The sequence below is a fragment of the Dermacentor andersoni genome, chromosome 1, assembly GCF_023375885.2.
Source record: "Dermacentor andersoni chromosome 1, qqDerAnde1_hic_scaffold, whole genome shotgun sequence".
Classification (NCBI taxonomy): domain Eukaryota; kingdom Metazoa; phylum Arthropoda; class Arachnida; order Ixodida; family Ixodidae; genus Dermacentor; species Dermacentor andersoni.
The window spans coordinates 232,235,063-232,257,101 of NC_092814.1; the positions used below are offsets into that span (position 1 = coordinate 232,235,063).

Genomic DNA, 22,039 nt, shown 5'->3' on the forward strand with positions numbered 1-22,039 from the left:
GGAAAACACGAAAGGAGAAGTTTCTATTAAATGAAAAATAGCCATAAAACACAGATCCACTATTAAACTGAAGATCTCGTAAGATATTCAGTACATGACTTCACTACTGCTTAAGCGTCAGAGGGAAAAAAATTTTCAAGACCTTCATGTTGGACTGGGCTGTAATCGTGCTTGCGTACTGATTTGGTGTTCTCTTTAATGAGTACACAATCTTGATTCCTAGGTACCAAAGTTACTGATACCTTGCAACATTCTTGTTATGCAATGCTAGTAAACTCCCGAGCATGTGCAGCACCTTTTCTTACACAAAATTTGTAAGCATTAAACCTAAGTTTTGTGACATTCAATATACTGCTTTTTTCTTTCAATTCAATGTTTGATTTGAAGTTCACTATTCTGTATTCGCACACCCTTAATTCAAGTTATGGTGGGAGTGTGCTGTTTCGGACAAGAAATGAAAGTAGTAAAATTGAACTGATTAAATTGAACAGCAGAAGTGGGAGAATATACATTAGTTTGGGAAATACGAATCAGTGTGCTCAGTTATTACTTCAATGTGACACACCATTCTTAATATGGCAGCAACAGTTGAACTTTTAGGAGCTTCATCACCGAAAATCTTGCATTCAATGGGTTCATGTTTAAATTGTCCTGTTTGCATTTGATTTACCTAGATGATACTCTGTGGTTCAAAGTTATGATAGTTAAGGTTTAGGACATAATGGTTGATTTGTGGAACGGGACAAACTTATCTCTATGGATGAATATATTCTGTGCATACCTACACGTTATCTGGTCACTAATTATTGATAAACAGTGGCTGCTGAACAAAGGAAGCCTCAGCCTGGAACCATTATGACAAGGGCCTTGTCTTCATCAAGGCAAATTGTCCTTGTTCAAACGTTGACTCCCGACTTGAGGCTTCTCTTGTTCGGCCACTGCTAATCACTTCATCGCCTTTTTCCTCTGGCCCATTTGTCATGTTCGGACTTGATGAGATAAGTAGTTTGCTGGATATGTCCTACTGAGACCCCTTGTAAATTATATCGTATTGCCTTCAGTCCTTCTCAAAGTTAACTCTGAAGTGATTATGAAAGATATTCATCCTGGATATTATGTCAGAAGCAGGCAGTACTGCAAGAAAGTGGTTTAATCACATTCTTGTTGCTAGCTTTCGAGAAAGTTGACGCTAATTTGACCTACTTTGTTGTGCCATCAGAGACAGTGTAAAGCACCCGTGGAGCGCATTTTGAATGCCATGAGTTGACATGAAAATCCAGGATGCAGCATCAACATGACAATCGATAATGCAATGTTGCATATTCACCTCAGCATTTATGTATCAACTGTGAGGAGAGTTATTTTATCCACGTACCTGGAGATACTTCTAGCATCAAGCAGTGGTACAAAATTTTTTTCACAATTGTAACATAAGACTCATAAGTTCGTAATAAGACTTGAAAAGTGATTGTGCCTGCGTTGTCTGAGGATGATATTAGTTTTTGTGTTTATCGGTGGAACTTTCTGCATATAAGTTTAGTTATTACAATACTGCAAATATGACCCGCCGTGGTTGCTCAGTGGCTATGGTGTTAGGCTGCTGAACACGAGGTTGCGGGATCGAATCCCGGCCACGGCGGCCGCATTTCGATGGGGGCGAAATGCGAAAACACCCGTGTACTTAGATTTAGGTGCACGCTAAAGAACCCCAGGCGGTCAAAAATTTCCGGAGTCCTCCACTACGGCGTGCCTCATAATCAGAAAGTGGTTTTGGCACGTAAAACCCCATAATCTAATCATCTACTGCAAATATGAAAACTGCCATCCCAACCATAGTTTCTTGCTGAAATTACTTGAGGAAACTCTGGCACTGTGATCGTTCAGCTGCCATGGAAATGATCATTGGTACATGGATATGTCTGATCATCGTGCTTGTGGCTTCTGACGTTTCTTGTGCCTTCATTCACTATGCTCTACCTGCCTTTATTGACTTAAATTTCGAAGCAATCCTATTTTTATATTCTTGAAAGGCAATATGACTCCGTGCACATGCATAATTGCTGTGAATTATTGCATTTATGTAACAATACTTTGTTAGGAATTACCAGATTAAAATGTCTCAATGCCGTTTGAAGCCAGAAAGGCGAAGTTTCGGCAAATCCATGTACTAACCATCATTCCCATGCTGGCTGAACTGCCTTGCTTGCAGCTCCCATGAATGCTAGCACCAAAGTTCCCCCTAGTAATTTTGTAGGAAACTCTATGATCCCAATGACAGCAGTTATGTACTGGCAATGTCCATACATGGCTCTGTTATCATTCTTCATTGCCTTCAGTCACTGTGCTAAAGCTTGCCTTGAAATCTCATCTCCTGGCAAAATAACAATTATTCCTTTCACAGAGGGAGGATTCAGTGCAAGCAACTTCTTCGAGTGTGTTAGTGCACACAGCCAGCCACAGGAGAGGCCTCTAGTAGACATTCCTCACTTGTTCAGCGACCTGGGGCTGGGCAGATATGTGGATGTCTTCCAGCAGAATGAGGCTAGTACATTTCTCTTGATACTTTTTTTTTTCCATTATGTGCTAGTTGCATTAAACTGCTGTCACCAGTAACTGCCCAGTTTCTTGGACTTTGTTTTCTCAGCACTTTTCCAAAGCTGGTGGTGTCAATGTTCATTGCACAGCACATCCCCCCACTGCTTGTGCATGCACAGCTCTTCAGTGAGCGTATGTTCACGCTGAATAAAATAGTTGTGCAGAGCTGATTACAAATAAATAGTCAAAGCAAATTTTTGCTAACTAGGCAAATTTAGAATTAGTTTTCTCTAGTTTAATTTCAATCCTAAGATGTACAAAACTCAAATTTTCAGTTTAAGGAAAAGTACGCAAAAAAAAGGGGCGTGGGGTTTGAAACTTCAGAACATGTTTGAATTAACCATTATCAAATTAATAGAAGTTCACTGTGCCACGCTTGCACTATCATGCAAGAAACTTTTGACAACTGGGAAAACAAATACAGTAAACTATCGTCATAATGAAATTACTATATTGGAATTATTGCTTTATTGAAAGTTTCCTAAGGTCACAACTCCAGTGCATGCATTTTACAGTGACTTGAAATAAGGTGGTGCCAAACTGTTTAGTATGAAATGTGGAGAGAAGTTCCCGTGGGACAGCTCCCTGAAGCAGAGACGGTGAACCTTTCCTGTTCTTCGTAATACTCTGGAGTGTGCATGAGCGAAAAGGGTGCGTGGTTCTTACGTGCTACTTGTACCAGACCCTGAGGACTCTCTCGTGTCTTACATGCTTACCGACGCGGCTGCTCCTGGTGTTTGCTCCTGCCACGCACACAGAAATAATATACATAGTGTTGGGTGACAGTTGACGAGAACATTGCAGCAAATGAAGAACCTCGTGAAGTCCCCTCAATGTCGGAGACTCGAACCATTCTTCATGTACTTAAGAATGAAGGAGATTGCTGTAGCAGCGAACAGGGCCTTATGAGGCTTGTAAAAGCTTTAGAAGACTGACTTGGAATAAATGCTCGGCAGATGCTACTTGCATCTTTCCTCGTTCCACAGTAAAATGCTGTTGCATCGCAAGTATGAAGCACGATTTCATTTCTCTATACGTTGTAGGAGCTCCTGAGCAATTGGAGTGTACCTCCAGCATTGATATGGCTGCTTTAGTGTTTCTGCTTTTAATGAAGTACTGCTTTTGACAGAGTTCATTTCCTGCCCTGATGGCTTCGTTAAAGGGACTGACAACCAGTTTTCATGGTACCCATTTCTTTATAGTGCAATGGAAAGCTTACCAGTCAGTGTCTAATCATGAAGTGCTAATGTGGAAAATGCCGTGGAACATTTTTTGTCGGAATGTTTCGATCTGCAGTGAGGATGTAGTCGTTTACTGGAAACATGCTGATAAACGGTGATAGGTGAGCACGACAGCAATTATACGCCGCCATTAGTGGGAGGCATACGAGTATGGCCGTGCTGTAACAAAGTATGATTTTCTTTAGCAAATCGATGTCCCTGTGGCTCATGTTTTTCAAATTGTTAAATGATTTCTGCAATGATAGCTACATGTTTTCGTGGTTTCCTGTCCCACTGCTTTGGTATTTAACCAGTTAGATAGAAAATGAAATGCCTTTACACATAATACGGAGTTCAGCGTGTTGCTTTAGCCACGCGTGCGTTTTTGATTTCCGAAGTGTAGAATAATGCGCGAGTGTCTAATTATACAGCAACTGCAATATTAAGCAATAATTATGATGTGCTTAAAAACAGTTGACTTATGTACAGTGATCTCATAGAATACATCTGAAGTACCAAGATTTCACCGCCAGGTCCTGCCACTTACTGGTTTTTTGAGACGGCCAATTTAATATTACTATAATTCTTACTTAAATTTCAAACACCATGCTGGATTCTGTCACTGTAAATCAGGGTCATTTCATTTCCATCAACGTCTTGCAACACATTCTGGCCAGTTGTCAGTCCCTTTAAAGCAAGCATTTACTGTACTGTCATAACAAACTAATGTATGATGCACCCGTTACCTTATGATAAAATGGACCACCTCATCACAATGATGTACAGATGGACCTACATTGGCATGCATTCCTGTACTGGGCTGTGCATGCACCAGAGCCTGTGTGGGCACACATTTTGCTGATTGCTTGCACATTGAAACATTCAAACAGGACAACAGTGCACTGCTTTAATGGAGTGCCAGGTGCATATAATTTGAGATGCACTTGTGTAGGTAAGGCTGCATGGGTTTGCATTGCAGTAGCAGGCTGCACCCTTGGATCTGATTGTTTCATTGCCCCCATTTTTTAAAAATTCTTATGCTTTTGCTTCTTTGCAGATACTTGTTTCCCCTTTGAGTGTATTCTTGAGATATTCTGGTTGGCTTTCTCGCAAGGTTTGGTCACTTTGTCGAGCTTTCTGCATTTAGCTGATTGGGCTTGCTGCAAAATTGATGTTGAGATACAGGTTTCAAGCATGTGATCAAGTGTGTCAAAATGAACTTATTGGCAAATGAACTTCTTGACTCTTGCTGTGGCTCGTGCCCTTGCACTTCCTCAAAGGCAGTCAGTTGACCCTAAATACCACATTTACTCTTCCTTCACCCACTGCCCTTCAGAATGTTGCCAAAAGCATGAACTGGCATATGCGGGGCTAATGCAGATGGCGGTACATTGCATCTGCTTACCCAGTCACCACACCCACCCTCAGCTGGCAATGTTGGCTTTGAGGGCAGACAACGTTTATAATGAAGTAATAATTGCAAAGTATTCCTGGCTCCCTCTTCCACTTATATTCAGGTTTCATTGTATATGTAGTCGCGTCCTCCAAGAAACAATTCTTGGAATGAAAATAGGTGTAAAAAAAAAATATACTAGCATGTCAAAGTCGGGCGCCTTTTTTTTTTTTTTTTTTTTTTTTAATTTGCCTTATAGAGCACATTTATATGCAGTTGTCCCTTTCTACTAGTGCTATTTCAGTTTCAAGGTCCTTTTTGTAATCTTCAAGACGCTTAATGCTGCAGTTGCATTTTAAGTGCCATAAAGGTGTTGCGTGCTGATCAGTAATTAACCGGCACATTATATATTTCATTTACGCAATGTATGCAAAATAACATTAACACAGTCAATCGAACGAAGGCGTATTGCATACAACGCTCAATGCAAGCAATGTGCTGAGTGTTTGGAATTGCTGAGGGTGGCGAAGCATTGGCATCTAAAAACGAAACAACGTTCATTGGCAGAGGAAAAATTGCATTTTCCATAAGCAGGGTGTTAGCCAGTGCCACTCAGGGCCTAGCAGGCAGATAACATCTGGCCTCTTTTTCTTTTTTTTTCTCAGTGGAGTCATGTAAAAGAGAGCAGGCATGTGGCTAATAAACGCTTGTTTACTACCTAATGGCATCATGCCAGATTAGACCCTCGCTATGAATGAACAAGGGAAATAGAGGGGCTCGATTTTTATTAATCACCTTACAAAGTCAACAGGCATTGAAACCAAGGAAAGTATAGGAGTAATTAGTTGTGGTTGAAACTTAAATATAGAAATGGAGTGCAATGCACGCATGATGCGGAGGTTCTAGGTTCGTCTCCCACGGCGACAACTTATCTTTCTATACACTTTCATTTTCCTAATTTTCTACATTTCAATTTCTAATTTCTCTATGCTTTCCTTAGTTTCATTTCCTGTTCGCAATGCATTCACCAATGCATATACATGTTTGATTGGGATGGCCGATAGCACCGAGTGAAGTGCCTGCGGTGTCGAGGAGACTATAGAACACCTACTGTGCTACTGCCCATCTTTCGAAAATTAAAGACGCGACTTCTGCACAGCTCTATATTAGATAGATAGAAATCTGTTCATTTTTAACAAAATCTTGGGACCATGGCCTTGCATATTGCAGGTACAAAAGGCCACAAAAAAGCTTACATGATTTTTGAAAGCAACTGGGTTGAGTCACCGTCTGTGATCTGGACTGAGTGATCGTCAGTGATATAGCGCAGAAAGCTGTTACGTTTGCGATATTCATGGTGGGCTTTCTCTTCTCCCAATCTTTCCCTCCCATTTTCCCTTCCCCCAGTCTAGGGTAGCCAACTGGGCTCAATCCTGGTTAAGCTCCGTGCCTTTTAGTTATCATTCTGTCTCTTGCCTGTTCGCTTTATATGGCTGTGATTAACAAAAATCGAGCCCCTCTGTTTTCCTTGGTGTTAATCTATAATCGGACTGTAGTTTTGGCACGTAACGTCCCTAAATTTAAATGGTCCCAAGGACAAGGGGATCAGGGTTAGCTTTTGCCGTAGGTAAACGTACAGGGCAAGCTGTATGTTTACAGCTTTCTTGCCAGGGTGGCCTTCAACACTGTACTTTGTACATGTTGTAAATAGACATGACTTGACTTGACTTTTCATTTTCTCATGACACTGCAGATACAGGGAATCTCAGCTAACTTTAGCCAAGGTTTAAAAATATGAAGTACTCTAGGAAGAGACACATGCAACACATGCATGTGTTGGTTATTGTATGGAGCAAGTTGCACTATTTTTTGTATTTTGCTTAAGTGCATAATTAACAAAGAATAGCGAAGCAACATTGCAAAAATTAAATTTAGGGCAAAACTTCAAGCCAGAAAACTGTAGGGAATTCTAGGAAACATATAATTCTACATTTTCTAATGCTCTACTTGTTAAATAAATTTTTCTGCGTCCTAAGAAAGCCCACAAAATATCAAAATATACCTGCTTGAGCGCCACAACTGCAGTGCTCGCACATGCCACAATGAACGTACAGCACATTTAGTGAAGTCTGCTGCCGCTTAAAGGGCCCCTTACCAGGCCCCATAGCAAATTTTGATTATACGCTGGAAGTTGTTACGTGCCCTCTAGGGAGCATTCTGTCGCAGAAACTTATCAAATCAGCTTATTAATAGTTGAGATAGAAATATTTCAGTGCCGCAAACCCATTATTTCAGCAGGCGAGCTCCACTGCCAAGTCAAACACTCTGTCCACTCGTGCCATCTAGCCTCCGCAAGTGAAATTCCTTCCCTGCGTTCTCCCATACCGGAGCTCAAGGATCGCGTGACTTGTACATCACGGGTCCTGCCTTCATTTCTCCTCGCTTTTTTTGTGCTGCGCACGATTTTGCCCGCTGTGCATGAGGACACCTGACTAGCGGTACAATTCAGTGCTACACAAATACTGAGGCAGACGCAAGAGGATCGCAGAGCATGATCCCGCGCTGGAACACAGTAGAAAATCGGTTTTGGTGTCTGCGTGCGACACCAAACCGTGGGAACAAGCGTGCGACACGACCGTGGGAACACGCAGATGAAGCAGAAGTACATCGCTCTTGCTTTGGTGCAAAGTAAAACAAAAAAACACAGACATTCCGTTTGTATGTTTTATTTCTCTAAACTTCAATTTGTCAATTCAAGCAACAGATCACGCAAATAACAGATCTTGCCTTCAATAATTCTCGAAGCCACCTGTCTCAATGATTGACGTCCCACTGTGAACACGAGTATGTAGGCGCAGAAGCACGTGTACGTCACTGTCCAGCTTGGAGCGCGCTAGCCGTGAGGAAAAGGGAAAACTGTGTTCGGACCTTTCCGCGGCACATAGCGATGTAATACTTTGCAAACACGATCGTTAGCGCACATTGTATGCTCTGCGCTTGTCACATCCTTTTAATGGGCCCCTCATCAGGTCTGGCCATTTTGAGCTGACAAAGCAGGGACGCAGGCATTGGACGAGTGATTTACTGCTTCCATTGCAGTGGTTCATGGTACCTATAAGCAGACCAGGTAACGCACTAGCTAGGCTAAAATGTGTAGTTCATTCATACTTGGCACGTTTCAAAGCGCTGCAATTGCAGTGTGCAAATGGGCATATCACATACACATTTTAATATTTTGTGGGCTTTCTTTAGAATGCAAAAAAACATTAAGTAATAACTAGAGCTAGAAAATGCTGAATTAGGTGTCTCCTAGAATGCTGTACTACTTTTGCAGAGGAAGTTCTGTCCAAACAGTTACGTATTGCGATTGGTGAATTAATCTTAAGTAATTATGCAATTTATCAGAATACGAAAGATTTATTTTATTTACAGTACCCTTAAAGACCACAGGGGTTTTGCATAAGGGGAGGGACAACATTATTACACACTCACAGATAACACAAAGAACAAAAACAAAAGTGCAGGCTTATACAGAAAATACAGCGGCACAAAATGCATCAGAATTTTTGATAGATGCAACACCTTTCTGCAGTTCATTCCAAAGTTTAATAGCTAAAAGCAAAGGAGAGAATTTGAACAAGTTAGTCCTGCAATGGGGTAGGTTTACTTTGAATGGATGATCAGTACATTGGGAGATGTATGAAGCAGGGCAAATACTTTCTAGTTGGAAAGTACAACTACTGTGGTGGTTTGAAGAAATAATGAAGTAAAGAATGAGTCTTCGTTGCTGAAGTGTTGCAAGATTCAAGCTGTTTTGAAGGTGTGTAATACTGTTATGTGTGTAGTTGCTTGTTATAAAACGAATCGCATGATTCTGTAATGATTCCAGTGACTGCGTTAAGGAAGCATGATGCGGATTTCAAATAGAGGCATATTCCAGTTGTGGTCTGACTAGTGTTGTACACCAGAAGCTTTGTCAGGCGTAGCCATGTAGAGTGTTTTACGTATTAGTCCTAGTGTTTTACTCTACTTGCTGGTGATGTATTCTATGTGCTGATTCCATGTTTAGTTGACATGACACCGAGGTATTTAAACTTATTTACTGGCTCAATGGCAGCATTGTTATAAGAAAATAATTTCGAGCGACGTGTAGTGAATGTCACTGCCTTGGTTTATTAACATTAATCTGCATTAGCCACATGTCACACCATGATGATAATGCAGTCAAATCAGCCTGCAGAAGATAATTGTTCGGTTCATTAACTTGATGATACATGATAGTCATCTGCATAAAGATGAATTTGCAAAGAGTTATTATTGGGGAGATTGTTAATGTACAAAAGAAATAATGGTGGGCCTAAGACCCCTGAGGAACTCCAGATTTAACACCAGTAGGTGATGAGACAATGTTATCAAGTAAGACAGCCTGCAATCTATCAGTTAAAAAATTGTGAATCCAACCTAAAATGTTTTCATTAAGATTAAAAGTTTGAAGTTTTACATGTAGGGAGTGATGAGGAACCCAGTCGAATGCTTTAGAAAAGTCTATGAACACAGCATCAACTTGACCTAATGAGTGAATAAGAGTGAATATGTGTGACGAGTTCGAAGAGCTGCATTTCACAGGATTTCCCTCGCTGAAAGCCATGCTGATTCGGAAAAAGCAGATTGTTATTTACCAAGTGTTGCATGATGTTACTGTACAGCATGTGGTCAAGGATTTTGCATGGTATTGACGTTAATGATATCAGTCTGTAGTTACTGCAGTCGTCACAATTGCCTTTTTTTTTATCTGAATGATGTGCGTGAGTTTCCAGTATTGGGGCAGGGTACTGTATCCTATAGATTGCTGAAAAAGCACACACAGAAAAGCGGATGAGTGTGGAGCATTAATTTTTAGTAATTTATTGCATATTCCATCAGGACCTGGACTCACTTTATTAGGAAGACGGTGTATGGCTTTTAAAACTCCCTCAGGAGTCGCAACCACATCCAGCATACTAACACACTGAGATGAGAATGAGGCAAGATACATGATTGGGGCATGTTCTTTTCAGTAGTAAACACGTTGGCAAATGACTTGTTGAGTTGGTTAGCGGTCTTGACGGGGGAGAGCTGCTGGCCTGCGTCCTGTAAGTTAGGCTGAGTTCTAGACTTTCCAGGGTTAACTATTTTCCACAAGTGTTTGGGGTTAGCTTTTAGAATTCCTGGTAGTGTGGGATTGAAGAATGACTCCTTAGAAGTTTTTATTTTAGTTCTACAAAGACGTGCAATATCTCTGTACTTAGTCCAGGCATCAGCCTTGTTAGTATGCATAGCAGTGTGGTAAGCGGGTTTTTTTCTTCCTGTTAAGCATTTCAAATGTCGGGTAAACCAAGGGCTTTTCAGGCTGGGACAAATACAAAGTTTTGGGATAAACATATCCCCTACGCACAAAATTATATGCTTAGTGACCAGTTTTCCTCAACAGAACGGCTTCTAAAGTCATGCTCTAAAGGTGACAAGGAAACGTTACAAAACTTGCCGATTGCGGAGATATTTGCTTTAGATTAGTCAGCAATATATTTTTGCTGGATTACATCTGGAAATTAGTGCTAAATTAATAATTAAACTGAACTAACTTGTGATCACTGATTGCTTCTAGAACAATATGTGGCTTGCACCATACTATAGCCAACAACATGCATTTGTCCGTATTCCCCTAGAGTGCTTGGGCATCTTTTGAAACCTTGGCTAAAGTTAGCTTGGGACACCTTGTGTAAGGTGCTGCAAGAAGTTTTATACAGAATTGGTTTTGACAGTCAGTAGCATATTTCACTTGCATTCAATTTTATCGAAGCTAAACATTCAGCAAACTGAATTACACAGAAGGAAATGTAGATCAACATACCTTTGCTGTTGTAGAGCAACAACAGCAAATGTCTTTTTGGCATATGAACTAAGATGGGATGCACCAGCATTCCTGAAATGAGTGTACGTATTTCCTCATTTTTCAAATAGTTTAAAAAAATTCAAGCAACATTGTGCTCCTCATGCACAGAGCTTTCATCATCCTGTGTTTCTGTGTGGTAACCATGCCATCACTTTACTGCAGATTGACCTCCAGACATTCCTCCACATGACGGACTGTGATCTCCAACAGCTATGCATTCCCTATGGTGCCCGTAAGAAGATGCTATTGGCAATGTCAGGTGTGGATATTAGCATGAATTCTATCTACATTGCTTGCATCCTTGTATTTATCAATCTGGAAGTGGGATTGCACACTGTAAGCCTCATAAACCATTAATAGTATTGTACAGTTTGCTCATGAAAAGACACAAGTTTCTGTAGAAAATAAATAGATGTTTTTTAAGAACTTCCATGGGCCCAACAATGTTAAAGAACCCCAGGTGGTCAAAATTAATCCAGAGTCGTCCTTACTGCGTGCCTCATAATCAGATTATGGTTTCTGGCACATTCAATTTCATTTTGAACAGCCATTAGGTGGTGTAAGAAGGCTTGCAGAGCTCTATTACAAGTGTATTAATAGAATGTGTTACTGGGCTAGTTCTAACAAGTGCACACCTTAGATGGTACACAAGAAGGTACACTCAAGAGAAGCAGGAACTTGCAACTAACGTTAATTCAGAGCGGACAGCGTATATATAAAGAAGCAAAGAAGGTGCCTAGTCTGCACCAAACATAAGTGGCAAGGAACATGCTAGTCATTCTGCAAAGCATAAAAACTACCAAATCGCAGCATTCTTTCTAAACATTTGTTCATTGCTGTGCAACATTACATGAGTTTGATATGGAGCCTTCCACATCTCAGTGGCCGTTGTATCAATGATCGAGCATGGGAACATGAACATGAACTTTCAATGCAGAATAAAGCCAAATCACATTTATAGGCACGCTGGTGGTCTTGTGCCTAAGTCTTTGCTTCCTAGTATCCGAATTTGGGCCAAGAGTAGACACGCTTGTGCACGAGCTAATGCAAGTTTTTATGTCGGACAGAATTGGGAAGCATATATTGGTGACAGATCTGTGATGTTGCATAGCAATAAATGAGTGTTTTTAGAAAGAATGCTGTGATTTGGCTATTTATTGCAAGATGGCTACAATGTTGCTTGCCACATGTGCAGTGTGGTCTGACACAATGCAGTAAAATCTGAATAGATATCGATTAAATGGAATAACAGCCTCTAAATTGGTTGGCTTTGCATTTGGGTAATACAAAAGCCTTTGGTTCATAAGAACCATAACTTTCACAACTCTGTAAATGGAACAGAAGCAAGCTCTAAAAGATTTTCTCAGAAAAAGGCAAGATCTAAAATATATTTTGTCACACCTGTATTCTATCCAGAAATCCATTCCTAAATAGTAGTGGCAAAGCCTCAAGCAGGCACATATTTTATTGATATTTAATGCATAGCATGTACAGACCTGGACAACCTTGTGGCACCACCACTCACCCTATAGGCAACCAAAATAAGGACAACCAAAATTTCGGATGCCTTACAGCACGCTGTATTCCCATACGCGGCTGCTATTGGCCAATAGCTGACATCAATCTAGGGTGTTTGCATCAGTGCGCTTCTTTCTATTGTTACTGTGTATACTTATTGATGCAGTTTAATAAACGGACTCTGCTTTTGCAGTTTAATAAACGGAGCGAAACTCTGCTTTCTAATTTTGATAATTGCATACTTCTGGAAGAAGCCGATATCTGCTCACGCTTGGCCCCGGCCACCCATGCAGGAATTAAACTTTGGCCACCCTGCTTATTGGTGTTGTAGCCATCACATCCTGCTAATTTTTTACTAGTTTTGAACACTCAACTAGCCTCGAACCAGACGAAACTTAAGGTCAAACCACACACACGCTTGCCAGCACGCGCTCACTCCTATCTGCTCCTGGTTAGATGCCTTGGCAGACTTCGCTTTGTGTTGAGCTATTGGTAGTGCTTCAAAATCTAAGTTGGATGTGGCTACTATTCGTCGTTTAAGCTGGTACAGGACAAAGCCAGTCCACACCATGTAGCACAGGCAGACAGGTGCATTTGAGTGCGAGCGTGCACTCTAGCCTTGTCATGCACAAAGCAAATGCTGCAGTTGCACATAGTATCGGCCTGCTACGTCGCATAGATGCCGTGGTCGTTGTGGGGTGCTGCAACAAGTCCACTGGCTGAGCGCACTGCAGCTTGCTGAGGACAAATGTGTTTGGCACGTCGTAGGTGCCGGAATCGGAAATAGTGGCATCTATGTGAACATCCAAAATTAAATTCGAACTGTGCAACACAATGACGTTCAGTAGGCAGAGCGTTGTGGGTACACCCCGCTCCACTGTAGCCTTCACAGTGCAAATCATTGAAAAAGGAACAGAAGCACCACGAACAGTATGTTTGATTGCCAATAACTCCGCTTCTGCTGAACGCATTGAAGAACTTCTTGCGGCAAGGTATTTCTGAAATAGTCTAATTTAACTTGCAATGCATTTCTTGACTTCGATAACAAGTGCTTCAAGGCCCCCTTAATGCTATGTGACCTGTGTCTAAACATTTGATTCTTTCATCTTTTCCCATTGCTGAAATACTCACGAAGTGCATATATGGTCATGTACAGTGGATGAGAGTCTGAAGAAAGATTAGTCTTAATTCTTGTGCACTAATGTATGCAACCACTAATCGGCAGCATATAGCATTAACACTGTCTTTAGCACAGTGAAAAAGTTCCCAAGCTTGGGCGAGTTCATAGTTCATTGGCTTGGTATCTACAGCGAAAGATGGGTTACGAAAAATGGACAAGTATCTGTGCTGTGGATACCACCCCTGGGAAAAGACTGTTTTTGAATGCTCGTCAGTATGAGCAATGAAATTCTTTGCCCACACACCCAGTGCCGCAGCGTTAAACATTCTTGCTCCTACCTTGTTTATATGCAACCATGATTGAAACCTTTTTATTTATGTGCATGCATTCTAGCTCATTGACCTCAAAAAATCAATGTAATGGTGTAAACAGAACTTCGGCCTATGGCAAATTGTCTCATTATGACCCATACTTAATTGTTTGCAAGAGAGATCAAGCTGTGCAAGCAGCTAGACACAGCCAAGAAGGCTCGCACTGCAAATACAAGTCAGTCAAATGAAAACTGCAAATGTATAACAAAAATGCAAAAGATGGCAGCTGCAGGCTGTACATTGGCAGACGTGTTCCTAACAGTGTGCCGGTTGTTCACTAGGTGGCAGCATCGTGCAGGTGTAAGGGAAAGGTGTAATGGTTCCAGGACTTACTTTTGGAAATGCGGTTGTTTGCTTTAAATCAGGGGTACAATCGGGACTCGATGGGAACCAAAGGTCAGTGGGTCGCCTCGCATTGGGCGTTCACGGGAAGACTACAAATGAAGCTGTGCAGGGTGATATGGGCTGGACTAGTTTTGAAGTGAGGGAAGCTCACAGTAAAATTGATTATGAAGAACGATTGAGGAATATGGAAGAAAGTAAATGGGCTGGGAGAGTGTTGAGGTATTTGTACAAAAAAAACATTGATTCACAGTGGAGGAAAAGAACTAGGAAGCTTACCAGCAAGTTTGCGGCCTGTAGGGTGGGCAACACAGCAACAAAGGTCAAGCGGAAAGTCAGAGGCTGAAATAATCTCATGGGTGGCAGCAATGGAAAAGAAACCTGCCATGAGTAACTACTTAAGAGGAAAAAACGAAATCAGGAAAGAAACAATTTATGATAACTCAAAGGGAAGCTCATTACTTTTCGAAGCGAGATCAGGATGCCTTAGAACACGCATCTATACACGATTTTATATTGGCTTCATGGGCGCCGCCATCTTGGGCTGCTACGCAAACTATTTCTGTGTTTTATTATATGTACAGTGACGTAACGTGGTGATGAAACGCTGAATGCATTTATACTACTATTCTCATGCTTGCGAATCGACAGTAGCTACGTACACTTCGTCGTTATAGACAGAAAACAGCAGCGTTAACAGCCCACGATGGCCGGTGCCTAAACACTTCCATGAAATAGTCTATAAAGCAAAATATAAGACGGAAGAAGCATGTGCTTGCTGCGGTAAAGCTAGGGAGAATATGGAGCATGTTTTATTGGAATGTGAAGACGTCTACCCAGCGGTCGATTTAGGCGCCACTGGCCTCCTTGAAGCACTTGGGTTCAGCGAGAGCAGTGGAAAAGTAAACAGGTCCGCAATAGGGCATTAGTAAGAGCCAATTAGAAGATTGGTGGAAGAAAAGTAGGTAAACGACAAAAAAAAACGGAGACATACAAAAGCACAGTTCGAAATAGGGGATCAGAAAATTTGGATGGGGTATTTCATAGCGTTTTTTTTTTTCCTCTTTTTTATTGTTTAACCTAGGTAGGACATCAGGCAGTATAATAGCAAGAGCTTGGTGGCGCCGCCCCATTTCAAAGGGGATGCTCGTAACATCCATCCATCCATCCATCCAGAAACATTGGCATAGGAACAGTGTAAGAATGGCCACCCCACTGGCAACTTGCCCCAGGGAGGAGCAGCATTCTGTTACTTGGTTTGGTTTCTTCATAGTTTAGGTGTGAAGCCTATTGAGAGAGAGAGAGAGAGAAACTTTATTCAAAGTCCTTGCAGGCATCAGGGAAGGTGGGGGGCTGGCGAGACTAGCCCCACCGTAGCCTCCCTTCCTCAGGCGGCATCCAGAACTTAAGTCTTGGTGGCATCGGCCATCCGGACTGCCCAGATTTGATCCTCCGAGAAATCGCTGAGCAGCATGGCCTCCCATTGCTCGGGCATGGTGATTCTGAATGGAGGATTGGTGCTGTTTGATGATGTGGTGCTGCAGGGCATGGCCAGATAATGTGGTCGAGATGTGTGCGTGGCACATGGCATGTTTTGCAGCTTGGTGTGAAGGCATCGGGGTAGATGTGATAATAAAGCCTATTGAAGTTCATCGTAGAATGAATGTCTAGTATGGCGATGCGTGTGTGTCATAGCGGCAAGTCTATGAATGGAGTCACAAATTCGCAAACAGTGCGATGTTCATGGCTGATGCTCCTCGTCCGGGTCGGGCACACCCCGTCGTGACTCCAGAAAATATTGCAACCATTTGAGCCATCATGATGGAAAACAGTCAAGTGACACTGGATGACATTGCAGCAAGTGTAAACATCTGCCGTGGTTCAGCATACCACATGTGCATGATGCGCGCGGATTCCAGTGTCTGCAAGATACGTGCCCCGGCAGCTGACTCTTGAATTGAAACTGCAACATGTTGATGCCTGTGAACAAATTCTACGGTGCGTTGAGCAAGAATTGGATGTTTTCTTTGCAAGAATCATCACTGGGAACGATACCATAGTTTACTACTACCACTCTTCGGAAACGACGAGAGTAAGAAATGGTGCCATTTCTCATCACCTAAACCAAAAGTTCTGAACACAGCCATCAGTAGGGAAGGCTATGCTGACCTGACCCCCTTTTGGGATCATGTTGCGAGGGACCACTATTACTAGTGAATCATACACTGACCTCCCAAAACATTATCTTCGGCCTGCAGTCAAATCTAAACGCTATGGATTGCTGTCAGCAGGTGGTCTGTTGCAATATGACAATGCACGGCCTCATACCGTCTGTGCAACAGTTGCAATAACAGACATGAAATTTGAGTGTCCTGCTCATCCACCAGACCTTGCCCCGAGCAAATTCCATATGTTCGGACCTCTGAAAGCACTGGGCAACAAGAATTTTCGTTTGGATGTATAGGTATGCCACGCGGTGCATGAGTGGTTGCACGCACTCCCAAAGGATTTTTTTTAATGGAAATACAGGCACTTCGTAAGCTCTGGCAAGCTTGAATTGAGCGTGTAGGAGATCATGTCAAAAAGTAATATACAGCTTTCTGCCAGATGCGTACAATAAATTTTTTAAATACATTTGAGGTTTTCCTTTGACTGACTCTTGCAGTTTGGTGTAAGCTATCGCTTTCAGTCCTTATTGAGCCATCACGGCAACAATAAGCATATTGTTGTACATATCAGGACATAGGCATGGTATTTATTTCCATTCATGCAACAGTTTGTGAAGACAGCTTCGTTTACAGCACACACTGCCTTCACTTGCCATTGTCTGCTACAAATAGCAGCTCACAAGGTACTTCGACAGCATGCTACCAGTGCAGCGTCACCATCTCTTCGGAGCATGCTGCCTATTGAGACAGCCTTTTAACAAGTTTAATGTATTGTTTTGCGTGAATATAAATGACAAAACCAAAATATCTGCAAAATTTTGCTGAACTAAATATACAATTTCTTATTTTTAAAAGTTTTTAGTTGGTTAAAAGTTAAGGCTCTTTGTGTTTGCAACATCTATAAAAATAACCAGTTTTCTAGCAACTAAAATAGCAGCAAGGTGGTCTTTAGCATTGATATAGTTCTTGGCTGTCTCCACAATTGCTGTAGCCAGACACCTGGGGGGTGGGGGGGTATTCTGCAAGAGCCCACCTAGTGGACTGTCCATTTCGGCTGCTGCTGATTGGATGCAGCTGTACAAGCGAGGAGGATACGAGCAGCCCCAGCCAATTGGCAGCGGCCGAAATGGACAGTCCACCAAGTGGACTCCTACAGAATACCTCCCCTGCATTGATTTTGTCCTTCCTGTAACTGTCCCCATTGTTTCAGTTGAAGTAAGCAGGGCTGTACACTGCAAGAATAGTGTGCCAGCCATGTCTAGAGGAGCGAGACTCTTTGTCTTAACTCTGCTTGGAAGTGCCCACTGATTGAACACTGGTCAGTTTCCTGCATGAATGCCCTTGAACACAGTTTTGCAGTGCTGAGGAAGGATGGGCAATCTGTGAAAGATACATGCTATTGCGACACAGTTGCACTCGTAGCTCAGACTCTCGGCCAACTAGTTTCGGCATGTCACTGACATTTCCATGTTAGTTGATAACTGGCTGGCAAAAATTGGCGCACTGCATTGTGTGGCATCAGAAAGACAAGCCATCTGTACGGTCCAGACTCTTCGACTCTCATTTCATGCATTATCTGCAGGCCATGCCTTCTCCTTTGCTAAGCGATTTCTGAACAGCCATTATGCACTGCCATTGCCGTTGGAATTGTATGGGAATAAAGCGTTCAGAAGAGAGTGAGGGCAGGGCCTTCTGTTGAAAAGAGAGCATTTGAGAGAAAGGTGACCTCGCGATCTGCTTGCAAGCTCCACGCACCGCATATGACAGCAAAACTTGGCTGAGATGTTCACAGCAGCATAAGCTACTCGCAGACTATTTTATTTTGCCAAGCCTGAGATGGTTCAGGGCCTCTTTAAACGTTCAAGCCATTCACTGGTGGCACTAGAATGTGCAGTGAGCAGTCAGTTTGTAGACTCCCTTAAAGCTCAACTTGAAGGGACCTTGGAAATTTGCCGCATAACGAATTTGATCTTAAGGCAGCAACTGAATCTATTTAAGGTTTTCAAACTTCTCAACTAATCAGTAAATTTACAGCCAGTCTGGCTCAAAGAATGACTCCGTGCATTTAATTTCCACGTTATGCTGCCTATGCAAAAAAAAAATCTACTGTAATAGTGATCTAATACAACCACATGAACCTTGTGCAACATATGAGGCTGTTGCAAAGGCATTTTAGAAATGATAAAAAGACATCTAAATTGAGCTGCATCCTGGTTACTGTTTACTTAAAGTGGATAGTACTTGATCGTGTGTAGAGTACTAGTGAATCCTGGTTATTTTACAAACACAAGTTACAATGGCAAAACTAGGTTCTGGTATCTCTTCTTTGTCCCTCTGTCAAAACTGAATAGCAGTCTGTATATGAGGGGTGTTCATATTATCGGCACCAAAAAATTAGAATAGGCATACATGACAGGTGTCAAAATGAGTGCATGTCTCTCTAATTTTAGTGCAATATCAATATAGCATTCTATATTGTACAGGAGAACGCCCTTAGAACATCAAAACAAGAATCGGAGCTTCCATCAGAAAAGTTGGTTGAATCATGAGCAGTCATCAGCTTTCTTCATTTCAAGGGACACAATCCCAAGGAGATTCATGCTGTGCTGGTGATGGTGTACAGTGACAATGCCCCAGCTTATGACATTGCTGTTAAATGGTGCGGGATATTTCAGCGCAGTCGAACAAGCCTAGACGATGAAGAACAGGTGGACTGTCGCTCAATGGCGAACCACAAATTGAAGCTAAAGTGGAGGCTGTAGTGCTTGCCAACTGGTGGATAACTGTTGAACAAATCGTTCAGCAGGTTAACATGAGTGTGGGCTGCGATTAAACTCCCACCAGTCTTGTTGCTTAATCTGTTCCTTCATGGCATAGAAGCTTTATGAATGCCCCTCGTAAGTACAGCCCACATTTGACAATGTTGTGGCAAAGTCTTTAATAAAGTGCAGTATCGCAAACTGGCTGAGTGGAACAGGACAACTTTATTGAAGGATATCAGTAGCGACATACACAGTGGTTCTTCCAACAGCATGAAGGACTCCATGTGCAGTGACACAATGAGAAAGTGACCATAAAGGAATGTGCTAACAAAGCAGTAATTTATCCAAGTAGCCATCTTGCATTATATATGACTTTCGATGTTTTGGAACAGTTTCGAATTTTCTGACGATATTTGCTGCTCAACCTTCTGAATGTTTTACTTTCTTTAGATCTACGGTCTCTCCTCCACTCAGATCAGCATGGCATAAAGAAAGGTAAAGGGGGTTCTTTTGTTCAAGAAGATACTGAAAAAATGAGTCCCGTGATGTCACTCAGTGGCAACCTAAAAATGCAGTGGCAAATACTGTTGAACTCAAAGAACTTGTATAGATGTACAGTCAAGTGCAAAAGTTTAAGGACCAGAGTTTCTGCTAAATTTTTTTTCTTCTCAGCCTAGACATAAAGGCTGAAATCAAGTGTACTGCCCATGTGTACCTGCTTGACCGGCACCATGCCTTTATACAATTTCACATTGCACAGCTGTGCTTAAAGAAATACATGCTTTTTTTTTTCATATGCTGTGGTCTCAAGACTTTTGCACTCCACTGTACAAGCTGATTGCTTCTACCACGAAATCGCAAATAAGAATGCACTTATTTCAGTGCTGGTGTCTCTTAAGAACTGTTTTGAAGTGCATAAACGCAGGTGCAGTGCATTTTGTGGGTAGTTTCTACTGAATTATTAGGTTGTTGCTGAGTATAGGTGCCTTTGGGGAAGATATTTTTATAGAGGACCAATCTTTTTGCCTTGCAGATATCAACTCCCAAGCATTGGGTGCATTCACTAGAAACTTTCAGCCAGCCCCCGGTGCTGAACTTCAGTCTCCAAACCAGTCTCCACCACAGAGTCTAGTCAACACCTGCTGGTGATGCACTGCTTTTGTGCTGCCTGCCATGGAGTGCCAGAAATCTTGAGGGCCAGCGGCCAGCGCTTTCCTGTTTCATACCTTGCCTTAAACACCTGTTGGCATTTATATTGCTAGAGATAAGACCCCAGAAGCTACATACACCAGTCAGCATTTACTCTTCAGACTTGCAGGCCTGAGAGGCCTTGCTTTTGTGATACATACAGGCACACGTTCCCAAACAAATGCCTAAGGTGGTGCTAGAAGTCTTTCTACATTAAGTTGTATTTTGTATGTGTGTGCATGTTGGGTTCCTACAGGTATTTTGCTAGCACAGAAATTTTTAAGAGGCAAACTACTTTTCTTAATAGTGCCATTTCTAATAAGTGTTCTTACATTCCACAGTGTAACTTTAATGGTATTGACAAGATTCACCTAGCAGCTGCACTGAATTTGAAACTGCCTGAATGCACTGCTTTTACCTCGCATTTTTCTCGAGGTCTGTGCCATTTTCCACATGTGCAGCCGCCCCCCCCCCCCCCCAGTCTTTTTCTTGCTAAACTGACAATTAACTCCAGGCTGAAGTTATGATTTGTTTAATGAAGTGTTTATTTTATTTGCAGTCTCTGCTCTGCATTCAGTGGCACTTGAGATTCCTCCTTGCCCTCTAGTCTTCTCTGAATATACTAAATGATGCTGTATCATGTGCATTTTGACCAATTGTAGATTACTCCTTAGCACAAATGACTCTTGAATAATGCTGTGCTGTAACCATTGTGGTTGCACTTTTAAAAGTTCTCCACACACAATTTTTAGAGCAAACAAACTTGACCAGTGAAGTTTTACACACGAAAGCATCTATAAACAGCACTTTTGCTCTGCAGGTTTGTCATGTCAGATGCTCATTATTTTGTAAAACCTAGGGGTTAAGGTTTTCTACCTAGATATAATTATGACAAGTCAGCATTTGCTAATATAACATTGTTTGCAGGTAATCTTACTGTTGTACTCTTTTTGATATGTTCTGTATTTCTGTAAACTTTTTTTGGAACAAGTTTTGACACATTGATGGCTTTTATGGGATTGCCAAGGTATCTAGTCATTTTTCTTTTTTTTCTGTATAGTTGAGCACCTAAAATAAATTTTTTTTACAAGGCTTAAATGCGTTTTTGATGCAATATTGGCATTGCAAATCTTTGGGCATGTGAGTGAACTTTGCTTACTGTTGGACATCTTACAAGCTATACTCTTATCATATTAAGCCAACAAACAAGCACAACATACGGGAAATTACTTGTACTTATTGAATTAAAGAAAGCATAAATCAACGGAAATGAAAGTGGATGAAAAAACAATTTGCCACAGGTAGGGAGCGGTCAGTCTTCACGTTACGTGTATGATGCTCTACCAATTGAGCTACCGTGGTGCCATTTTCCTATTGCAAGATTTTGCAGTCGTAGTCGTAGGGATGAACTTGACTCTTCGTCGGGACTT

General features: G+C 41.8%; 1 protein-coding gene across 2 annotated transcripts in view; it reads left to right on the forward strand.

The window, feature by feature from the left end:
• Window positions 1–21,707, forward strand: part of BicC (protein bicaudal C) — a 170,048-nt gene extending 148,341 nt beyond the window's left edge. Inside the window, exons 17-20 of one of the 2 annotated variants that reach the window (XM_050196711.3) lie at window positions 2,402–2,541; window positions 11,303–11,399; window positions 19,872–19,916; window positions 20,455–21,707. In XM_050196711.3, coding sequence (XP_050052668.1) covers window positions 2,402–2,541; window positions 11,303–11,399; window positions 19,872–19,916; window positions 20,455–20,570 — 398 coding nt within the window. In that variant the 3' untranslated portion in view covers window positions 20,571–21,707. The remainder of the gene's footprint in view (window positions 1–2,401; window positions 2,542–11,302; window positions 11,400–19,871; window positions 19,917–20,454) is intronic. The other variant, XM_050196712.3, reaches the window with a different exon arrangement.
• The last annotated feature ends 332 nt before the right edge of the window (window positions 21,708–22,039 follow it).